This window comes from Macrosteles quadrilineatus, unplaced genomic scaffold (assembly GCF_028750875.1).
Source record: "Macrosteles quadrilineatus isolate MER2022 unplaced genomic scaffold, UCM_ALF_1.0 Scaffold_2__2_contigs__length_208266976, whole genome shotgun sequence".
NCBI lineage: Eukaryota > Metazoa > Arthropoda > Insecta > Hemiptera > Cicadellidae > Macrosteles > Macrosteles quadrilineatus.
The window spans coordinates 173,958,391-173,982,912 of record NW_026542595.1 but is presented as its reverse complement, the minus strand read 5'-3'; the positions used below and the strand labels follow the sequence as shown (position 1 = coordinate 173,982,912).

The 24,522-nt window shown below is 41.1% G+C and overlaps 1 protein-coding gene across 1 annotated transcript in view; it reads right to left on the bottom strand.

Annotated features, from left to right (window-relative positions):
- LOC128985584 (protein dachsous-like) overlaps positions 1 to 24,522 on the bottom strand; it is a 218,633-nt gene that overhangs the window by 5,755 nt on the left and 188,356 nt on the right. The window contains exons 7-17 of the mRNA XM_054405201.1: positions 22,225 to 22,636; positions 12,179 to 12,457; positions 11,453 to 11,676; positions 8,669 to 9,755; positions 7,221 to 7,562; positions 6,578 to 6,950; positions 3,974 to 4,493; positions 3,176 to 3,496; positions 2,557 to 2,842; positions 1,258 to 1,557; positions 545 to 845 (exon numbers count right to left, since the gene is read on the bottom strand). Of these exons, the coding sequence (XP_054261176.1) occupies positions 545 to 845; positions 1,258 to 1,557; positions 2,557 to 2,842; positions 3,176 to 3,496; positions 3,974 to 4,493; positions 6,578 to 6,950; positions 7,221 to 7,562; positions 8,669 to 9,755; positions 11,453 to 11,676; positions 12,179 to 12,457; positions 22,225 to 22,636 (4,445 nt within the window). The remainder of the gene's footprint in view (positions 1 to 544; positions 846 to 1,257; positions 1,558 to 2,556; positions 2,843 to 3,175; positions 3,497 to 3,973; positions 4,494 to 6,577; positions 6,951 to 7,220; positions 7,563 to 8,668; positions 9,756 to 11,452; positions 11,677 to 12,178; positions 12,458 to 22,224; positions 22,637 to 24,522) is intronic.

Genomic DNA, 24,522 nt, shown 5'->3' with positions numbered 1-24,522 from the left:
CGAGCTGAGAAAAAAGGTTTTAAAGAAACATGCTTGCCTATTAATATATAGATAGATAATATGGATAATGAGTGACCCCAATTCCATTAATGGTGGCCCTAGTTTTGAGGTTATTCGCAAAACATAGCTGAAAATACATGTTTTATCAGTGTTTTTGAGGATGGTAGGGTAAAATATCAAATTTCCACTACTACTTTTGAGGGGAGGAAGATGGGAAGACAAATTTCTTACCTTAAAAATGAGATAAATAAACAATACGATATTCAATACGTTATTGGCTATAGGTGTATCGATACGGGCATATCGATACACTCCTACGTATCGATACAAAATATCAATATTTTGCGGTCCTTGTATCGATACGCACATCACTAGTCCAAACAAAATAACCTACATATTTGGAGGGAACCCTCTGAACCCCTTTTCTAAGTTGAGCGCATAGAACATTATTTATAGTTAACCATTTTTAAAACAAATTCAGCAAAATCCATACATAAGGTAAAGAAACGATAACTTCATCTTTTATCAAACCCAGGTGCATTACCTGAACTCGTCATGTCCGAAGATGTTGCCGTTGCCAGCATTGTTGATGTGCAATCTTAAGGCGGCTGTGGCTGTGAGGGGAGGTGTGCCGGTGTCGGTAGCAACCACAATAAGATCCACAACCTGGTCGCCGGGATTGGTAGGAACCACAGCACTGCGGTTCACCTGGATTGCTCCGCTATGCTCGTCTATGGAGAGCCCTCGAACCGGACTCAGAAGCGAGTAACGGATGTCTGCGTTCACTCCTGAGTCTTTGTCGGTCGCATTCACCGTTAGAACTATCGAACCCATCTCCATAGAATCTGAAAATTCGTAAAGTCAATTTAGATGAATCAACAATGTAGAAATTGTCTTGGCAGTGACCTACAACCGTTAAGTTGGTGAGGTTGAATTTAACGTGGGTGTAATACACAAAATAGAGGATAGTGGACTTGATAAAGAGCATTGAGTTTAGAAAAGCCGATAGTATTTTATGGTTTTGAAACAAATAATTAAACTACAGCGAGGTGTAAGGTCAACTGTGAATTTTTGCTACAACTTGTGGAAAGGTAATTTGGTGACATTGTTACTTGGGACTCAAGTAGATAGAGAATTGTGATACACAAAAACCCACAGCCTCTGCTTTTAGAACCATTTGGGCTTCATTTAACGAAATAAAACCTTAAATCCACAGAAATCATCTTAACCTAGATGGTAAAATAAAAGTGTACTCACCCAAAAGATTAGTTTTGTAGGAGGTTTGGCTGAAGACAGGAGCATTGTCGTTGTCGTCCGTCACTTTGACAGTCAACACAGTTTCCGCAGTGTGGGCAGTGTCGGAAGCTGTTATCTTTAGCCTATATTCCTGTCTGGTCTCAAAGTCCAGTCGTTTGCCGAGGATCACCTTTCCGCTGAACCTGTCGATGCTGAACACTCCTTCCAGCTTCGGATCTTCCTGCAAACTGTAGGTCAGGGAGGGGTTTGTGTCCACATCATTGGCCGACACTGTTGTGATCACACTACCAACTTCTTTCCCTGAAAGGAAAACCAAACAGTTATCTACTGATGTTATATATATTTATCCCTAATTATTCAAGATGGGAATGATTAAAGGAATGGAACGAATGGAATGGAATGGATTTTAGGAATGGTCTAAATGTTGCTAATATTTTTAGGATAAGATGATGATTTTGTAAATTTACACATTCCCTTTGATGGATTGGAATAATGTGAATTTTTATACCTGGTTTTACATAAAAATACTACTATCCTGATTAAATCCCAGTAGCAAGTTGTCAAAGCAGCAGAGTTGACCCTTGCAAAAGTGTTTTAACCATTTAGAAAACGTCTGGACTGAACTAAATATCAATTAAAAAAATGATTTTAAAAGTTCCAACAAAAAAACAACTAATTATTGCAATAAGAAACTGTAGATACGTAGAAATGAAACGATCAAAGTTTAATTGTTGAAACATTTCTATCAGTGGTAGAATCTGTATGTTCGTAGTGTCGGACAAAGCGAGACAGCAGAGTGCTGTACCCTACTGACAGTAATGGCTGCTGTAATTTACGATGGAACCAGTTACAATATTAGACATTGATGCAGTAGTAAAACATCTCACTTACGATTTCTCTACTGTCTTCCAACTGATATTCGTTGTGTGAATAAAAGTGTCAATGTGTTCTATTGATTTCGTGTTATTCAGTTAAAATGTTAAGTAATGTTGTAGTAAGTTCAATTGTAGTAGGGTTGTAGTAAGGTCAAATTCATGCAAGTTTGGACAAAGTGGAAATTTACAGAATGATTAAAATTGAAATCCTAACAAAAACTTTTACTGAATAAGCACAAAATAGTTACTCATGCTATCTTTACATGTAAAAAAAGAACAAATCCTACCTCGTCCCAGTGCGAATAAATTTGTATGTATACATATTTAAGAAATCTTACTTCTTAATCTTATTCTTAAATCTTACATCTTAAATCATCACTCATGTTTTAAGCATTTTCACGTTAGTTACAATTAGTCACAATACCTTCGCTGATGCTGATGACACTGTGAGGAGGAAATGTCGGTTGGTTGTCATTGACGTCGACAATGCTGATCCGAATTGTGGAAGTTCCGGTGAGTTGTGGCATTCCTTCGTCAGTGGCTATCACAGTCAAGCGGTACATGTCCCTGATCTCCCGGTCCAACACTATGTTAGTCTTCACAAGTCCAGAGAACGGAGGCTCGATGACAAAGGCGTTGTCGTGGTTACCATCTACAATGTGGTAAAGCAACCTAGCGTTTGCTCCCTGATCCATGTCGGTGGCGGATACCTGTTGGAAAATAACGAGGTTTTGTTTAGCAGCATAATAAACTTTTGTTGAGAGACCTCAAATGTAGAGAAAACTGTCCTGCCCAAAAAGGGTAACCTGGGTGCGTGACATAGTTGATGAAAAATATAAAACTGATGTCAATAAACAACAAATATGTAACCCAAAAATTTAACTACAACACCCTTAGAAATATAAAGGGGGAAACAATTATTGGTTCTTTTGCCTCACTTATATTTGGTATTTAAAAATCCTCATACTTCAAAGTTACAAAATAACATTTATGGATGTTTTAGTAGATCATAGGTAAAACTATTTTGTAGTCCAAGTACTTGCCTGCATCACAAAAGTTCCTTTGTTGTTTCCTTCCCACACGACAGCTGAGTATTGTTGCTGAGTAAACTTTGGTGTGTTGTCGTTCTGGTCTATCAAGTTGATCAACACTTGGGCATATCCGTACAGTGGAGGACCCGTAGAACCCTCCCCTTGTGCTACCACCACCAGCTTCATCTGCGGAGTATCTTCAAAATCCAAACTGGTGGAGTCGCGCACTCTAATCACTCCAGACATTGTTATCTCAAACGCACCATTTTCATTTCCTGAACCCAAGCTGTAGGTGATTCTTTGCCGCCGACCGTCGCTTCTTACCGCTGAGACCTATGAATGGATGTTAGTTAGATCAAGATGTTTTTATTCTTATTGAATGGCAATAGCATGGAGTATTTAACTATTGGTTCAAAAATGTGTACTTAACAACGCTAAATTTTAGTTATATACCTTGGTTTCCACACATTTATTAATTTAAAAATATTCTAAAAGGATACTGTTCCAAGAAACAGGACGTAATTGAGTCTTTTTAAAATTACAGACACTGCCAGAAATCATTTGTTTGTGAAAATAAACTTAAAGGGCATATTTAGTGATTGTTTTCAAAATTTACTATTGCAATGCTAAAAAAAAGGTTCAGTGTCTTTCTCCATAGATCTGAGGTCAAATAACATATCATGTAATCAAATGTGCTGCAATTTGTAGAAATGTAATTTAGTAGGTGTAAGTAAAAAAAAGTTTGTTGCTAAACTATATTCACAACACTACAGTTGAAGTTATAAACTAATGGACGACTCAATAACTTACCTGAAGGACTTCTTTCCCTACAGGAGAGTTCTCAGCCATGTGCACAACATAGGTGGAATTCTGGAACCTGAGGACTTGGGTGTTCTCCGAACTCTCTCCGACTTTGATCTCTATCAGACCCGTTGCGCTCTGCGGAGGATTGCCCTTGTCCGTGGCCAAGACCTCCAAGTGGAACAGTTTCCCAGACTCCATTGCAAGGCTGGAAGCTGCCGTGACGGAGCCAGAGTTCGGGTTGATGCGGAACTTGTTCATCGCAGGCTCGTTGATGAAGCTGAAGACGATGTCTGCGTTGGTGCCTTCGTCGTTGTCTACAGCCGTGATGTGCAAGATCTCGTGGCCGGGCTGAGTGTACGCAGGGACTTCAGCTGTGAAGGGATATTGTGCAAACACTGGCTTGTTGTCGTTTACATCCCCTATGGTGATCTGCACGGGAACCTTCTGTGACCGAGCATCGTACCTCCCTCCGTCCGTCGCAACCACTTGGAACTCATAGACACTCTGGCGCTCAAGATCAAACACCCTGGAAATCAAGGGGTTGGTTTTATATACATATAGTAACTTTTATATACAGTGTCATTTGATAAAAAAATTCTATGTATTGCACGGTAAATATTTGAATAAACAACTATGCTACATAATGTAATAATTGTCAAAAGCAATGAATAATAAAGTTTACAGTTATGATTGTTGCCAGCAAAAGACTGGGTAGAATTGCAGATAAATGAACACTGTATCTGGCCTAATGGAGGTGTAAAAAGAAAATTTAAAAATTGATAAAAGATATACCTACTTACTATATTTACAATTATTAGGGAAATAAAAAAAAAATTGAATAAAAGTTTCACCATTACTTTTAGGGACCTAAATTAGTCATTTTATTTTGTGTCAAATTTATATTCCTAAAATTATAAACATACAATTTTTTTTTAAACTACTTTACCTTCTTGTTTTGAAAATGAATACCAACTTAAAATTTAAAATTGATATCATATTTATTTAATTAATGTACAAAAACTAAAAATATTGCACCAGTACAAACAAACAAAAGTAAGAGACAAATGACAATGTGCAATATTGTTCTTTCTTAAACTCATAAACCAGGAGAAAACGTAATTTCCTTGTCTCCTCTGTCATTACCAGTAATTTCGTAAAGCATTAAAAAATGCATTTGTCTTTTGGAAAAGCGATATTCCGAGAAAAACAATTTGGTGGCAAGGACGGTGCAATTTCGATTGTAGACCTCACTAATGATTATGTGCGTGGCACGCTATCCGCTATCGCCATATTCAGTAGGCCTACATTCCACGTAGCAGAGGGAGAAAAAACATAAACATTCCGGGCTCCGGTATTCCGCTCAATTCGAATATATTAACTATCGGCAGCGTAAATGCAATACAAGAGGCCGTGATAATGGGCGCGCCATCTTGAATGCGTGTGAGCCGACGCTGAGCGCGACGCGGCGCGGCGCCCCTCGAAAATAACAAACGATCTTCCATTGTGTGCTGCTGCTTACCCGTGTACACTAATGGCCTCCAGATAATTTCACGAATCGTGGGTATAAATATTCGGATATACGATCAAATCGAGTCGGTTCTTGATTCGTATTGACGGAGAAACGCGGAACACAATTGGAGGTTATGTCGGGAGTCAGCAACAACGTTTCGACGGGTTCCATTTTCTTCACTATGACAAGCGGCAGCTCCTTTCCGGGAACTAAACGAGACAAGGGACGAAGAACCGAAGAACGGCAATTACACGGGCAGCGACGTCCGGCAGAAGACACTATCGTCGGGGATCGAGCGGCGAATATGTCGATGAAATATGGATAGCGACGACAATAAGGCAGCAGATATGAAATCGGAAGAGAAGTGGTGACAAGTGAATTATCGGTTATAACGCGGCATTCGTTACATTTAGGTACATAATAAATGTTTGGAAGTCACAATGGACCTCGGGACAATGGGTGTCACTCGGCCTACCCATTGTATCTGAGGTTTCGATTGCGATGAAAACGCATACATCGAGTTCCGAGTCGCAAAAACAAAGCCGCACGCCGCCGTTCGTCGTTAGTTATCGAGTACAGATATGGAATAAGCATAATGAGCGTCTGAAATGTTCCCGCTAGAAAAATGAAAAGCCCGGTCCGAGGGTCCTACACAATGCCGCCGCGCCGTGCCGACCCTTTATGACAATGGTGATTGTGTATCCGTGATTAATTGTAATCCTCTCGATTATATAATTATACTCTGGCTTGGTTGTCTTGTTGCTGTCGATCAATTATTGACTTTTGTTTATTTTGTTTTGATCGACTAAATTCCGTGGGAGGGAAAATCTTCGACATTCTTTTGGCTGTTCAGGATAAACTTCTGAAACCTATTACATCTCAATGCAAAACTGGAAATATCCGTTGCTTGAATCACTCACAGTAGCTTAACAACTAAAATGAAAATCAATCAATCATGTGATCATATAATATTCTCCAAGGAATATTCTCAAGTGTTTCATGTTTTAGTCCATTCAAGAGAAATGTAAGTCTAAAATTTATCATTCTACCAAATCCCAACAGCTCCATCAGTATCAGAAACATGCACGGTTGCAACTCACCCAGCCGTAGTGATGACCCCGGTCCTATTGTCGATATGGAACAGCCACTGACTCTCGTTGGCCAGAGAGTACACCAGCTTTGCGTTGACTCCAAGGTCAGCGTCTGCAGCCTTCACCGTCAGCACTGTGCTGCCGACCTCTATGTCCTCTGGGATGGTCGCCGTATACCGCAGCTTGGAGAACCTCGGATCGTTGTCGTTCTGGTCCTCCACGGTGACTGTGATGTTACACGAGCCGCTGAGAGGACTGGGACTCCCGCGGTCCTGCGCGGTGATCACCAGCTGGTAACGTGGCTGGCTCTCCCTGTCTAGAGGACGGGCGCTCAACTCTCCCGTGTGGAGGTCTATGCTGAACTTGTTACCGATGTTCCCGGCTGAAATATTGAAAAATTCCTTTAGAGAAAGAGTTGTAACTAGAGGTAATTAATAGCAAAAAGAAGCTAAAGCTGGAACTTTGACACAGTTTGGTAGCTACATAAAGAGGTGTTAAAAAGCGAATCAAAACAAAAATCATTGAAATTAATTCGTTTAGGATTTGTTTCTAAATCACGTCAAATTCCTGGAATGTAAAATTGTTACAGATGCACATTAGAATATTACCATGCAGCTTTGGTTTCAAACAATGTTTATGTATTAGTACTCACCAGTAATGCTGTAGGTGATCTCCCCGTTTGCCCCGGCGTCTGCGTCAGTAGCCGTCAAGGTGTGAACGACAGCCAAGTCACTATTCTCCGGGACACTGAGAGGATAACACGCTCCAGGTCGGAACTCCGGCGCGTGGTCGTTGACGTCAGTCACGCGGATGGAGATGGTCGCCACGTCGTAGTACAGCTTGTCCATCACATACACGGGGAACACGTAGTGGTCTCTGGTCTCTCGGTCCAAGGGCGCGGCGAGAGTCACGGTGCCTCTCTGCGGGTCCACGGAGAACCTGTTGTCCGCTACTCCACGCGGCATGTGGAAGCTCAGGTTCCCAGACTTCGTGCCTGCAAGAGAGAAATTGTGTTATAGACAAGTCAATATCTCGTGGATCAGCTATATTGCTGTGTAATTCTTAACAGAAGCTTGTAAATCAGACGATGCACCGTCATTAAATAAAATACACTATAAACTTGTTGCCGATGTCCAAACAACGCGATACTTCGATGTTAACTGCAATATTAGAAACCTAACACACGGTTAGACTGTATACCCCAGAATCATCATATTTGTATTTATCACACCGATACTGAAGCTGAATTCTTTGTAGGTTCCGGTGGCGAAGGAGTAGGCCGAGGATAGCCCATTGTCTCATTGTACAGTCGGCACGGCCCGTGTACATATGCGACCGTATCGAGTACAATGACTACAATTAATATTAATTCAGCGAAGCCGTGCAAAATAGGTGCATCGCAATCACGGCAAAACGCGCGATAAATTATCGGCCAGATTCCATCTGACTATTTGCATCGATGCTCGAGGTAGCGGATAATTTCGTTTTGTATACAATCGTATCTGCGCTCTCTAGGTGTAAACAGTGTTCCGTTTATCTCGGGCGAATAATTTTCACACGATTTATCGCCCCAGGCTATAATGGGATAATACTATTCAATATCTATTGTATATGCCAAAATATTAAGATGTATTCCGACGATGCAGCGCGCCTGGTCGTCAGTGGCGGGACCACCTTTATACAGACATTAAACACTCGGACGAACCACCGACCCTGCGATCCATTACAGTCTTATAACTATAAAAAGAACCGGTAAGTCCGCTGAAAATAAGAGCCGATTGTAAAGAGGTGAGATGGTTCGGAAAGCGTGGTTGAGCCTTTTAATAATTCATAAAAAGAAACTCAAAGAGGGTGATAACACGGTACTTGATAAATGGAGGCAAGAGCGAGTCGTTTGGATATTTATGAGCAGCGCGTTGTCGGCAGTGCCTACGATCAGAGTTGCTGAAACGCTGAAACTAATGCGAACAAAATACTAATGAAGAAACATAGAGGTATACAACAATATTGCGTTGAAGGTATCTAAGCTAATGACAAATCACAAATTATAAAATGTACATCAAAGTCACTAAAATACTTAGATAAAAATGTTTGACTCACCACTCTCCTGACCTGTTCCGGCAGCCACTTTGATGACGACACTCCCGATGGCTGCGTCCTCCGGTATGTGGGCATGGTAAGTGGCGCTAATGAACTTCGGTGGAGTTTCCGTAGACCCGTGAACCAGCAAAGTCAACGACAGAGTGTTCTTCTTCGCCGTGGGACTCCCGTGGTCACTAGCAGTGATGTTCAGGTGGTATTTTGGTAAAAGTCCGTTGGCTGACGAGACATCTAAAGATCTCGCCAAGGTCAAAACACCGGTGTTATATCCGAGTGTAAACTTTCCATCTTCATTGCCAGCAGAGATTGTGTACGTTATTCTGGCGTTCTCTCCAGAGTCCTTGTCTACCGCGGTGATTTGACAAAGCGAGTAGCCAACCTTTGAGTCCTCCATTACAGTGACGGTCTTGGTGGCCGGCGACACGAACACGGGGGCGTTATCGTTGACGTCTTTGATGACTATACGGACAGTCAAAGAAGAGCTCAGTCTATCCGAGACGTTCGAGGCTTGGTCCGTCACTCGGACGACGAGGGTGAAGACTTCTATCAGTTCGAAATCCAGAGGAGCCATCAGAGTCAGGGTCCCTGTAAGAGCGTCGACGGAGAATTGAGGCTCTGACGTTTGAGGCCACACGTCCACCAGGCTGTACCTCAGCTCACCGTTAAAACCGGCGTCCGCGTCACTCGCGCTGAAGTTCCAGACAGCAGACCCGACGGCAGCATTTTCCGCCACCTCTATGGTCATCAGGTCCTTCTCCCACTTGGGCGCGTTGTCGTTGATGTCTGATAACTCCACGCGGACGACGACGGCGCTGCTCTGGGGATTGTTGCTGGTGCTCGTGTCCAAGGCTCGGACCTCCAACTTGTACTCTGGCTGCTTCTCTCTATCCAACTGTCTCGCCACGACCAGCGATCCCGTGCTGCGGTCCATGTCGAAAGCACCGTCGCTGTCTAGAGGCGACATGGACGTGAGTGTGTACATGACGTGACCGCCTCCCGCACGTCCTGACACCAGGTTGTCACCGTCCGACGAGTCTGACGTCACCACGTTACCCACCACGTAGCCCACGGGCACGTCCTCTCTGATCTGAAACAGTCACAGACGCCAAGCGTAATGTAGTGGATTTATAAAACATAGCATATTGTGTAATTTTTGAACTGATACATCACAAATTTCGGATTAATAGAGTGTAATTAATATGCAATTAAAATTCAAATGTCACCAGCAAAATATTACCTTAAAGAAGAGAGAATGTCGCATTTCCATATTCGAATAAGTGGGCTATCCAATTAATAGGCCACGGGCCAAGTATTATCCAAAAACACAGTCCACAGTCGCGGAATTGGCGAGTAACGGAGTTGTCCAGTAGAGAGCTCGGTTTCTGGCAATTACATCGGGTGCACCGTGGACGTAATTCAACGTGTAATTGTGAGAAACGGCAGTTGATTTGTTTAAGTGGAGGCTGCCGAAGAGATCCGGACCGCGCGAATTTCACGTGTTGTTTTGACAGAATGGAAGACACAAAATAAAACAAACGGGACTCAAAAAGTAACAAAGTTGGGAAAAATCCGGTCGAGGCGGAGTTTTTTTTATTTTTGCGGCCGGGTCGCATAAATTCGGCGCGAGATGCAGTCGCAAGGGCTGTCACCGGGGCATTACATTTGCAAATAGTCGGCAAAGAATTCCATTTAAAATAGGATTGTTTAATTCGGTCCACCTGTCATACCGGGCTTTGTGAGGTAACGAGGCTGCTGTCAGTCGCCCAGAGGTTTTGACGCCGCGGTCGCTGACGTGAATACTGTATAAACGATACCGGGTAAACAGCCTCACAAGTGCGCTGCATCGCCACTCGCCAGTGCCGTTGGTCGACTTTGAAAACAACGGTAGCGGACCATTCAAAATCACCTAATAGTTAAAAGACACGGAAGTAAAGATGAATTAATTTCAACGTCAAATGAAAATGTGGAATTTTAATCAGCGTTGACAAAAAGTGGCAGATTCGCAACAAGTCGGGGGCGTCACCAATAAATAACATGGTATCTCCGTATTAAACTTGACATTGGTCAAGCAATTAACAATTAATTAGTAAAGAAGCGTTGTACAATCCCTCGATATGAAGAATGTGCCCAAACAAAACGATCGGTTATCTCTATCCTTGTCAAACACACGGCGATGTATATGTCTCTCTCCTTCTAGCCAAGAAACCAGTCCCTAGGTATTTCGCCTAATTGCGGCTCCACCGGCTTCTCTGCCCCCTCTCCCCCTCACTATCATTCTCTCTTTATCTCTCCCTCTCTCTCGCCGCTGAAATTGGGTGAAACATTTTTGACACATCTACGAAATGAACAATCACAGCATCTCGAGCCCCAAGTGATGACTAGACATTCCGACCATTCGCCTTGGGAATCGATGCTTATTGCCGGTGATGTGGTGTGATTAGAGTGCTATTGTGTGACACAAAGTTATGAGGCAGTAAGGGGGATCTTGGTGGAACAGTAAATGCGGGAGACGCTGGATAAAAGTTGCATGGACAATTGTCCGAGTCGTTATTATTGAAATATTATTCAAATCTAGCGATAAAGAGAATTGAATTGACAAAGTAATTCTTGTTCCTCGAAATCCAATCTAAAATAAATCACGCCAAAACACTTTATGAATTTGGAAAACTTTCAATGTATCAAACAAACAATTTAACACATCTACCGATAGTTTAAATACGTCACGACGCAACCATGCACACGAACAACTGAGCATGCTAGGTTTATCACAGGAGACAGTCTTACCTTGAACACTAGGCTGGAGCTCGTGAACGTCGGTCGGTTGTCGTTGAGATCCAATACTTCCACCCGCAGAACTCTGACAGTTTCCTTGGGCGGAGACCCGCTGTCCCGGGCCGCCACTGCCAGGCGGTAGATCGCACGCTCCTCATGGTCCAACACTGTCCTGGTCCTGATGAGACCACTGACCTGATCCACCGTGAACACTCCATGTCCGTCCGTGTCTCCTCCTGAGGACAATGAGATGTTATAATATGTTCTGACAATTTTAGTTCAATATGATTTTCATGGATGGATCGTGCTCTGTGCTATTCTGGGCCATTCTATGAAGTGAATGTCGTCTGCAAAAGGTGACCCCTATGGAACCAGAACACTAACACAATTGAAGTTGACTCCTAGCATCAAAAGGTGGAGGCCCAGTATTTAAATTCAAGATTCATTCTTTGTCAAAGGCATTTAAGGAACATAAGCTGAAGGTATTTTCTTGTATAAGGTTGAAGTAAGAATTGCGTTTTTATTAGAAATCAGACTACTGCCTAAAATTATGATCTATCAAAATTGTAAAAGTTAGGTTATACAGTTAACACAAGAGCTTCAATTTTAGTAATCAAACTAAGACCAAGGCTTCACCAAGAGACAATTTTAATTTTTCATGCTTTAAAGGATCAAGAGTCGCCATTTGAATTAACTAACCATTTCAAAAGTTCGAACATTCACGTCCAGAAGACTTACCTTTGACGATGGAGTATGTGACGGATGCGTTGTACCCTTGATCTCTGTCCACGGCGCGCACTCTGACGACCTCTGTGCCTGGAGGCTGCTCCTCTCGGACACTGATCACATCCTCCTGAGGGTCCACGATGTCGGGAGCGTTGTCATTGACATCGGTCACCGTCACACGGACCGCGACCCGAGCACTCCGAGGAGGAGTTCCTTGGTCTCTCGCCTCGGCAACCAACTCATACTCACTCTTGGTCTCTCTGTCAAGTGGTTCTCGTGTGAAGATCTCACCTGCAAGAGAGTCAAAAGTGCATGTGTGATGTTAGAGAAAACTGTAAATGACTGAACAAGCTGACCAGATCACCTAGAAAAGGGGTTCTGAGTGTTGCTTTAATCGAAAAAAGTTCAACTCACTGCCACTGAGTTACTCTAAGATATCAATATTAATGGGAAGATGTCGTCCACAATAAGTACCAGTATAAACAGCGTATACGAGGTCAAAGAATACGTCAACACGTAAAATCAGTAGCATAAATGAATCAAGTGCTTTTATAATCTAAGATGCTCCTTCAACAAATCCCCAAGTATAACAGCTCCCTGCAACGAATGAGTTCATTGAACAGATTGCCTTAATACCTAATACTCAATCTAGATCGAATATAGATCGTCTAGTTTCCCAGTGTTTCGGCGTTTCAAGATAAAGAGCACTGCGCGGGTTCGTAGTTTTATTGATCTTCCAAACAAACACATTCCCATCAACTAAAATGGTGATTGGAAGTGTAGCGGTGGGCGGGGCGGCGGGGCAGGGGGCGTGCACGTCACTCTTGATAGATTGTTTGAAGCGTTATCAAGCTCGCTGCGTTCGGTTCCCATTAGACTACCCTTCACAGAGACTGGAGTCTGGGCCCTGGACTGTGGACCAGTGCAACTAACTAGGAAGAACAACCAAGAACCTAGTGTTGAAGACCATGGCAACTAGAGCAAGTGGTTAGCTAGCCGTATTGCCAGATAAGCACTTGAAGCTGGCTGTGTTGTCGGAAGAGAAGAACCAAGAACCTAGTGTTGAAGACCTTGGCAACTAGAACAAGTGGTTAGCTGGTTAGCTAGCCGTATTGTCGGATCAACACTTGAAGCTGGCTGTGTTGTCGGAAGAGAACAACCAAGAACCTAGTGTTGAAGACCATGGTAACTATAACGAGTGGTTAGCTAGCCGTATTGTCGGATCAGTACTAGAAGCTGGCTGTGTTGTCGGAAGAGAACAACCAAGAACCTAGTGTTGAAGACCATGGTAACTATAACGAGTGGTTAGCTAGCCGTATTGTCGGATCAACACTTGAAGCTGGCTGTGTTGTCGGAAGAGAACAACCAAGAACCTAGTGTTGAAGACCATGGTAACTATAACGAGTGGTTAGCTAGCCGTATTGTCGGATCAGTACTAGAAGCTGGCTGTGTTGTCGGAAGAGAACAACCAAGAACCTAGTGTTGAAGACCATGGTAACTATAACGAGTGGTTAGCTAGCCGTATTGTCGGATCAGTACTAGAAGCTGGCTGTGTTGTCGGAAGAGAACAACCACGAACCTAGTGTTGAAGACCATGGTAACTATAACGAGTGGTTAGCTAGCCGTATTGCCAGATGAGCACTTGAAGCTGGATGTGTTGTCGGAAGAGAAGAACCAAGAACCTAGAGTTGAAGACCATGGCAACTATAACGAGTGGTTAGCTAGCCGTATTGTCGGATCAGTACTAGAAGCTGGCTGTGTTGTCGGAAGAGAACAACCAAGAACCTAGTGTTGAAGACCATGGCAACTAGAACAAGTGGTTAGCTAGCCGTATTGTCGGATCAACACTTGAAGCTGGCTGTGTTGTCGGAAGAGAACAACCAAGAACCTAGTGTTGAAGACCATGGCAACTAGAACAAGTGGTTAGCTAGCCGTATTGTCGGATCAACACTTGAAGCTGGCTGTGTTGTCGGAAGAGAACAACCAAGAACCTAGTGTTGAAGACCATGGCAACTATAACGAGTGGTTAGCTAGCCGTATTGTCGGATCAGTACTAGAAGCTGGCTGTGTTGTCGGAAGAGAACAACCAAGAACCTAGTGTTGAAGACCATGGCAACTAGAACAAGTGGTTAGCTAGCCGTATTGTCGGATCAGCACTTGAAGCTGGCTGTATTGTCGGAAGAGAGTAACCTAAAAACTAGCTGTATCCTCGAAGCAGTTCAACTTTAAGTTGAAGTTGAAGTGTTTTTGGAGGGAAGGAACTAAGAAACAAATAGTGTTGGCAGAAGAGAGCAGGAAGCCAGCTGTAATATCGGACCAGCGCAACTAAAAGAAGCTGTTCATGTTGACGGATCAGCGCAACTTGCTAATCGTATTGTCGTCTGTCGAAAGAGAGCAACAAGCAATATTGTATAGTGCTATCTGCAGTTTAAGAAATCTTTACTTGGAGTTTTTAACCAGATAGATCAATGTTCTTGATACCGAATTGGCAAAAAATTTGGAGGAACACACTTCTACATATTCATGACACAAAATTAAATGAAAATTATGATGTGATAGTAAAAGGGTTGCGTGTTTTATAGTCCCTATTCGTGTTCAAGTTTTTTAGAAGTCTTATATTTAAGAAACTATCACAACATTCAAAAGACGTGGTTTTGAAATTGTTTTATGCAGTAAAAATAAATATTTAAAGATAAGTAACTAGAGTTTTTGGGTCTGATAAAATTATTCAATCATGAGTACTCAGAAGAAACGTCATCATTACGCGTGAAAACTGAAACTTTATCTCGTCTTCAGTTTGCAGATGCAGATACTCTTTGGAGTTTGAAATCCTGATGAACCTAAGTTATAATTGGGCAACGTGCCGCAAATAACCACCCGAATGCGATGAGTCCCAGCCAGGAATATTGCTAGTGTCATCTTTCGACACGGAATTTTAAAAGCATTCCCAGACCGGTCCACCCCGCTCCTGCTTTGTCAGATACTTTTTGTTTATCTTTTGATTATTTGAGTCAGCTAATATCAATATTCCTTTGATATTATAAAGGACATATGACCTTTTTTTGTTTTTCAAATTTCGTGACATGAAAAATGAATTTGTTATAAATATATTTGTTTATGCGTGTTAAAAGTTTGTGTTTCCCAGTTCGCAATTGAGGCCGAGAAGAACACCTTGGACTGAAATATTCCTAAAACTCCATTTTCCTTACGGCCCTAAATTGAATAACACACTCGGATGGAATTATTCCCGAGTTTCAATATTCAATAACGAAACTCCTCGTAAAATAATCACTGAATAACAACTTCCTCGCGACCGTATTAATGAGAGCATACCAGCTGGAATTATCGTAATCACAGAAGGCTGCACAAAACCCGGGACTTTTCCCGAACCTGTTATTTATTCGGGATTATTAAATGAGGCACATATGAACTGACCAACAAAAACAAAAATGACAAAAAATCGGCGGGAGTTTGGTCACGTCGCGGTGTAATCGTCGTCCGCCACGGAACCCGGCATTATCATAATCATGCTGCATTTAAATACGGACCAACGATTTTTCAATCTATTTTCATGTTTTCGCTTTATGTATATAATGAAAGTAGAGCGCACGAAGTTTAATTACGGCCGGGTCATTACCTAGGACGTGCCTTGCCACCATTACTACCATTACTACTACGCAGCTATCGTTATTTTTTATGTCCTCGGACGATTACCACTGATAGAGTCCCGGACTCGATTTCTTCGGGCGTCCAAATCGATTTACTTTTTTCAATAAGTCGTTTGTGATATAGCTTATAAAACAATATTGTGTGAATCAGGATTGTAGATGGTATTTCTGATCCAGAAAATAAAACGTCGTATTTGGTATATTTTATATTTCATTCAATAGCATGGTACATAAAATCAAACCAACGCCTCTTTATTTAAATACGTCTAACAATGCTGCAATTCCAGTAATAAATTAAGAATCTTGTCAACGAAGACCAATTTTAGTACGAACCAATCAGATTGGAGAGACTTAAATGGGCGTGTTTACTTAAATTATATTACATTCGATAGAAGTGGCTCTCTAGACATTTTAGTAATAGCTGTAATAACTCAGTTTAAACATTCATATGTTTTACGTGTTTGAATATTTCTTTATCTAAATAAACATACTAACATTGTCTGGTTGCGGTACAACAGTATTTTTTAAGTTGTCTAATTTAGGACAAACAATCAATCATTAAGTACTCGACCAGTGTAGATGTACACAATTCAATTGTACTGGTGTACCTCTAGCAGCAATTACAATTAGTACATTAATTAAGAAGGTCAAAGGTACAGGCTTGTTACAGAGATGTTGGAAGGTATTCGAAGTTATGATTCCCGAAGAAAATTGCAGGTTTCCCCAAAACTACTTCCGAACCCTTGGGAGTTTTTCCCAACTATGTACAATTGTGCTTTGAAAACGTTTCATGCCTCTACCAGACGAAACATTGCCGTTGTGAACAATAACATACTCAACAGTCAAAGTGTTGTGAAGACGATGGAATTTCATTCGGTTGTCGACGGCCAGGTCTCCGGTGCCCTTGGCTGGAGCGACTCCCGGCAGTAAAACTGTTTACGACCTGCTGACAGGAGAGGGACGACCGAACACATCATAACCGCAGTGACACGTAGTGGCCGAAATATCAACTACAATTCGGTTATTGCCAAGCCATCGTCAATACGGAACTTTTGAATTTGTACCCACATACCTGCGAAACTTTACATAACCTCAAAAAGTCTAAACCTAACCTCAAGAAAATAAACCTAACCTTTTGGTTGTTTGTTTGAAGATTGGTAACCTCTATTAAAGTGTGATTCGATCTTGAGTTTTGCACAATGAAAACCATATGCGAGGGAAAATGGGAGGATTCAGACAAAATTTGCAGACACTTTCTCAAGCCATGGTTCAAGATCTAAACATGGTGGGATGAAGAAGCTAAACTGAATCACCATCTATCTCTATGTAACAAGAGCTATTGGTATACAAATTACAAAATATGGCCATTCATTGTGTTATACACAATGCTTCGCATTTTAGCTTGAACATGATTGGGGGATATAGTCAGATTCTTTTTGTAGGTTTATTGCCGAATTAGATCAGAAGTTTTCTTAGGGTCATTTGAAGCGCAATGATTAAAGACAACTGGGTACATTTTAAACACATCAAAAAGTTACTGAATGTTCTCAGGATTGAATCGGCACCTACTGATTACTCAAAAAGTTCAGGAATTCGATTGCAATTGCCTCATCAATTATAATTCTCTAAAGGGAAAATGATATTTCTAGAAAGATACATTTCTTTTAGAGAAAGACACTATCTAGAAAACTTAAGTTAGCTTAAATTAACTTAATTTATTAGAAAGAAACTTTAAAAGTATTGAAAAGTTCAACATGGAAGTTCCAAGCAACCGAATGTATCCGAACTCATCTACAAATAATGGTCATCTGGGTCGAGCAGGATTCAAATTAAAACCTTAAAACACCCCTTTAAATAAAGCGGACTTTAAAACAGAATTTTAAGTCTCCCGGGCCGGATATTTATTTGGCCTGATCGGCCTCATTTGAGGATAATAACACGGTGGCCGCTTCATTTCATAAAACTGGATAGTTTCTCTGCTAGTCCCAAGGAATTCTCTGCGCCGCTTTTTCCTCCGCAGGATTCCTTCCAAACGCGGTCTTTAATTTTTAGAAAATCGCGACAGCTTTAGATTCTTACACGGGTTTGTACCCTGTCAAGTTTCTAAGGAGCATATGAAAAAAGGAGTTATTTTTGGACACTTGCAATTTGAAAAGATAATTAGTTATACCATTGACTATTGGATACAGAAGGTTATACTGAACTACATCAAATACGGTTGCTGATCGGAAGGACCGAAGAACTGAATCTTCTGCAACCTCAGGACTCACAAGTTAAACGACTAAACTTTGCAAATTAATAACCGTCATACTTTTTTACTTAGTAAAAACGACAAGGGAAACCCGACAGTGACAGAGTAAAGAAACCTCGGCATTGTGGGCGTTAGAACGTACGCAAGAGGAACAAGAACAAAGAGACAAATGATTCCGGTAACGAGTAGACAGAAAAGAGATAAGGCGTAAAAGCAAAACTGAGTTGATGAGAGAGCCTTATGATAGCGGGGCTGGGCCCAATATTGACCAAACCTGACTAAATATTGGCACCTCGGGTCAACATTTTAAAACGTCCGGCCGCAGAGAGCTGCAGCGAGGTGTGCTCCTTCAAATATTGTAACAAATAACTCGGCTCGGGTCACCCCAAAGGGTGGAAACTTTTGTTTTTGGATTCCTGCAAGATTAAAAATGTACAATTACGTAGGGAACGTCGTGATTTTGCGGCAAGGTACAGACTTTTATAAAATAAACTAAATTAATTGGAATTTGCTAAACTTACAAAAAAAGTTTAAAACTCTAGCAAGAGCAGTGTGTTTGAGAGTGATTTCAGGAGTTTTGTGACGCTAGGGAAAGTTCAAGTGATTTTGACCTGAATAAGGAGATAGCCTAAAAATAAAATGAGAATTTCAAAAGACTGAAATTGCAAGCCTCAATATGTTCACCCGTGATCACTTTAAGAACATCAAAATAATAATTGAAGAGATTATCATGTTGAAGAGCCTGAAAGGTGACCCTTGTTTGGAGCTTAAATACCCCCTTTGCCGTAAACATTTCATTGATGATACTTGTGAATTGAAAAAAACGAGAGGGAAAAGCATGCCATGTAAATTAAAATGTTGATTTGTTTAACAAACTATGATGTTTCAATCACAACTGATGGTACAAATGATAGAGCAAATGTTTTCCTCTGCGCTTGGCTGCAACGCACGATGCGTTGTGTAGAGCAGCAGCGTTAACTGTACATTTATGACACTCCGCATGCTATTTCCTCTAATCGGCTTTATATAGCGGCAATAAAACATACAAATTTAATAAATACTGGTCTCAACTACTTCTTTGAAGTCGAAGAAAGAAACCGCCCTGGGAAACTTCTGATTTTCATTTCCTTCTTTTGTTTCGACTTAATAGGGCGGATATAGAAAAACTAGTGTAAAACGTGAAACTAATCTAATAATTAATTGTGACGACTCTTATGCAAAACTGATATAAGTAGTTTGGGCGACAGATTTACTTCTGTAGTTGCACGAGTTGAGGTATCGATATGGACTTTTGAATAACATTGTATTAAAGAAAGCAGGTACTGCAAATAGAACTCTTGGTGAACCTGAAGATACTGGAAGTTCTCAATACGAGTACATGGACCTTCAATCGATATTTAAGTAGATACAATGACATCAAAGATGATGATGACTAGATTTGAAACATAATTTTTATCAGGCCCCTTTCGCAAAAAAAAAAACAAAAAAAAAACAACACAAGATTTTGTATCATTTTGAGTTGGAAATTGCAAATAGTACTTAACGTTAATGAGGTTACACAAATGAACATCAAGTACTCAAATTCTACATTTGCATTGCTTGCGAATAAACCTTTTGAATATGCCACGCTTTACTATGATGTACAAGCTTTTGAATGAGTTCATTCAAACTTCACTGATAAGTTTCCGTATTAGCTAAAAAGTAATTAAAATAATGAGCCTATGATGACATAATTTGGAATTGCACCTTGAAATTTGAAAAGCATTCACAACTATCGAAGTTAACACTTGAAAGATAAACTCAATTTCAGAACAACAAAGTCTTCAAGAGTCTGCGATCACAATTGGAAGAACATAGTACATTGTTAGCATGATAATCGGGATGAATCAGTTGTTAATCTAAAGCAATTGAATTTATGAAGCTATAGACAGAGCATTTGGAATCCGTGACAAGGGGATTTGACTGAAATCTCTTCCGAAGAATCCAACATCAGAACAACATATTTTTCAAGCATCTGGTATCACAATTTGCAGTCAAGTATTGCATTGTTCGCAGGAAATCAGTTATGATTCGTAACAACACTTATTCCTGTGAGAATCTTCAAATGTGCAGATAGATCAGTCGGTGGCTGTGGCCGGTGGCACGCCGCAATCACCAGTATTGTCCTTTCTTGTCGACACTTCTAATTGTCGTATTGACGAAGACAATGGAACATCTGGTCACCTTTCCTCCTACCGTGTCTCATTATTGTCATTTCTGACACTTCTCTCGCCTCCTTCAGGCGACCAGGCCCCTCTCTCTTCGTGTCTATAGGAGACAGTCTGCATGAGATCAAAGCCTATAGCTTTACTACCCAGAACAGCGTGTGTGTCTTTTACGTCTCTGAAGTTTTTGGAATTCAGTTTGTGTGGGTTGTAGAAATGAAAGTGTCTTTAGTTCAGTCAGAATCAGTTTGATTGGAAGCAAGTGTAGTTGCGACATGCTATGCAGATGAAGCTGCTAGAAAGACATTAGTTCGAGAAGTAATAACACATTTTGCAAATTGATTATGCTAGCTTTGGAATATCCTCAAAGTGCATATGCATAACGAACTGTGAGATCAGGTATATCAAACATTGTTTTCACTGCAGACTCATTTTGAAAATAACAATTCAACTAGGCATATTTATGAGTTGATACCTTTTGTAACTTTATCAGTTACAACTAAAGCACGAAGCACACATTTCGCCAGTTTTGTATTCCAAATGTGCATCGATGTTCTAGTTACAAGTTGCCCGATATAGAGTTAGTCGTGACCATTCGTTACATTTATCGAAATCAATTATCCATAATTTATAAAACCAGTTTCCGTCATTGGATTCCTTTCTAGTAATTTAGTCTAATGAATTTGTAATTGAAACGTACATTTGTCATTGCGAAATGGATGTTTGTATTTCACTAGGAGAGGATTAAACGCACAACATAAAACAAAACATGAGAAACCAATTAGTACGTGGTTAGGTCTGGCGTTATTTATACCACTAGAGAATACCAGAGATTTAAAAAAAAAACAAGTCAAGCTTCCTTATTTACAAAAACACAAATTTTACGTATGCAAATGCGTTATAGTGTGCAAAAAATGTATTGTTCACAGTCGAATTTGAAGTGCACTCATTTCTGGTAAAAGATATGTTTGAAATTTCAAGATCACCTTGAGTTTGATTCAACTCCAAATCAACCGGCAATACCATTCACTGTATTAATTAAACGTTAGAGTTGATAAAACGCTTTTAAAAATTTGACGGCATCCATTGCCATAACTTTTTAACCTACCGGGGGGAATGTACACCCATTAGCCATTTTACGAGGTCTGTAACTTTGCCCCATTACAGCGATAAACCCAAGTATTTCGAGTGTTCCATTGCGGCAAATATCGCGGATCTTTGACAGATTAGCAGATATCTGCTCGGGCCGGGACTTCCATCATCTGGGTTGGAAGTTAGGTTTTAATGACATGAATAAGTTCTAAAAAACCGGCTCAACAATAAAACTTGCTTTTGCCTACACCTGCGACTTACCTAGCGGAACACCCTGTAAAAACGTTATGGACTGCAATAACGTGATAGCGACGACGGACATCTTGCTCGTCCCGGCACCGTTAACCAGGAGGCAGTGGCGTGAAGCCGTAGAGTTTAATAATTTCTTCATTTCAAAGTATCAAGGAATTGATATTCTCAGTAAATTTTTTTTTAAATAAAAGTGGATATTTTGAATCTCCTAAGGCTGCTCGAAATGAGGAAACCAGTGAATTGGGAGAACTTCATTGTACGTAGACAGAGCTAGTTTAGTAACAAACAAGACCGCGATAAAAAATTATTATTAGGCTATCCTGAAGAATCCGATGGTCACCAGTATCACTCCTTGATCCCCTTCATCCTGAACCACACACGTTGGTGTGTCACTGGTGTATTTATTTAGTCCATGCAGTCGTTTTCTATAATACTGAGTTTCCTGCACTATATCACTCTCTACTCGTCTCACGGGATAGATTTAGAAGCTGTAGAGCTGATTTGTAATACGACTTACTACTAAGGGATTACTAAGGGTACTAAAAAGGAATTCGTAACAACTATTGAGTTTACTACTACATGCTAGCTTACCGGTTACAGGGTTGATCTGGAAGCTGGAGTTGCTGGGTATGAGGCTGAACCTGATGGCTCCGTTGGTTCCCAGGTCGCGGTCAGAGGCGCGGATCACGCCGACAGGAGCTCCGCGAGGCAGATTCTCTTCGACCCCGAACTGGTAAGCGTCCTGGGCGAAGGCCGGGTCGTTGTCGTTAGCGTCGCTGACGGACACGACGACGACGGCGGTCGCTGTACCCGCGGGCGTGCCGTTGTCGGTGGCGGCGACACGCAGCGAGTACCGATCCTTGACTTCACGGTCCAGTGGATGTCGCAGATACAACCAGCCGCTGTTGGGGAAGATGCCAAACGCGTGGTTCGTGTCGAGCAGACGGTAGGTGAGCCTGGCGTTGTTGCCGGTGTCGAGGTCCACGGCGGTCACCTGCACCACCTGTCAATGCAACAAGAGGTTGAGAAAATGCAACAAGATTTAAATGCAAGATTTAACTTAAGATTATTGCACTTCAATACGTTAATATCGAACTGGAAAGTAAAATATTTATAGCTCTTTGGATAATAGTTTGAGAGCTTTAAACATTCACTCAATCACTCTAACTTAAGCTTTACGAAATAATCTAAATTAGTGGTAGCGGAATTGATTCCGAAATGTGACGTGGTACGTATTTTTATCGCATAAAAAAATAGGTTGAAATTCAAAATTTCTGGGTAACCTCATAAGTGGTAGATTGTGTAAGACTGGAGGATTCACTGGAACAGATGGTCAACGAAGTGCAATTGAACATATGTTCGTTATGCAGTAACACGATACTTGCAAGTTCAGTTCGGACCAATGTTTTAACCTTATACAAAACTTCGCTATGAAAATGATAAAGTTATTGAATCGTGAACCTATAGTAGATACAATCACGACCTTTGGCAGTGATGTGATAATCCAAAAGAAAGTTGAATATGAGACATCGGTGCGTGTTCACGATGTAAATTCAACTGAACTCACCGACAAAGCTCTTTCGACCAACAATGCCTTCTATAACATGTGGCTGCTTTTCAGGTTATCAAAGATATTTGTGCGCGGCGGGTCTGGCGGAGATCCTAGAGGGGTGTCCTCTGAAGGGTTAATGGTGTGACATCCAGGAAACAACGCGCCATTCATCAGATAATTGGCCCGTTTGATTGATGTGGTTGAGGTGAGAGGTTGGCCGATACCTACAACACTTCTCACCGTACCTCCTCCACCTCACCTTCGAGATATTTATGATCGCGATGCTTATTCGCTATTAACTCAACTATGCCTGGCTCACACTGGTGCTGAGTTGACACTTTAATTAATTGAGCAAGCAAGATTGGACAGAGTGCAAACCGAAATTAAGTGATTTGAAAATCGGAATACACAAAGTTCAGGTGATTTGGTACCAAACATCAAAGTTTTAAAAGGTTGGTGACTGCCAATTTCAAGCTCACAATTCAATGACGATAAATTGTAGTAGTCTATATTTTCTCTTTGGGACAGATTTTCAAATTCATCAATTTTCAAATGTCAAAAAAGCGATCGATTGGAAGTTGAGGGGATGATGAGATCTCAAATAGGTTTTGCGCGGAAAGGCTTCTTAATGTAGGCAATTATCAGGGGAACTGCCTCCTCATCAGGCCCATACGTGATGATTACAACCAAGAAAATACTTAGCATCCGTGAGATAATCAAGTTAGGCTCTGGACAATTACCGACATTAATAATAAAGGCCGACTTGTCCGCGAACGGATTATAAGGATAGGTATTTTTAATTAGCTTCCAGACCGGTAAGCGAACTGGCGAGCCGATGGTGAACCGATGCAAGAAGAGGTGATTACCGTCCAGGAAATGACAATGCAGAACCAATTTCTAATAGCATTACAAATAAGGTCGGTCTGCGGATTTAATCGGTAATTCAACTAGCAAATGAACAATTTCGGATCGATTGAAAGTGGTTTAGAATTTAACTGTAATATCGGCAGTCTAGAAATAAACGTCGGTAAGTGGTTTAGAGGGTGGGTTGAGAATCGTTGAGATTGGGAATGTAAAAAATTAACGTTGACATACAATAGATAATATTGATAATGGAAATACGTAAGGAAATTGCGATAAAAGACAATAATTTAGTATTTCAATGATTTGAGTAATAATATTCAACAATATGAATGGACATTAAAAATTAAAGCTTTCTGAGGTTGAGTAAATACTTAATACACACTACACTAACTAATGAGTTGACTTATTTATACTTTCAACTTTCAAATCTAAATCTGACAAGGCATGTCTATCAACTCAAGAAGTTGATCGCA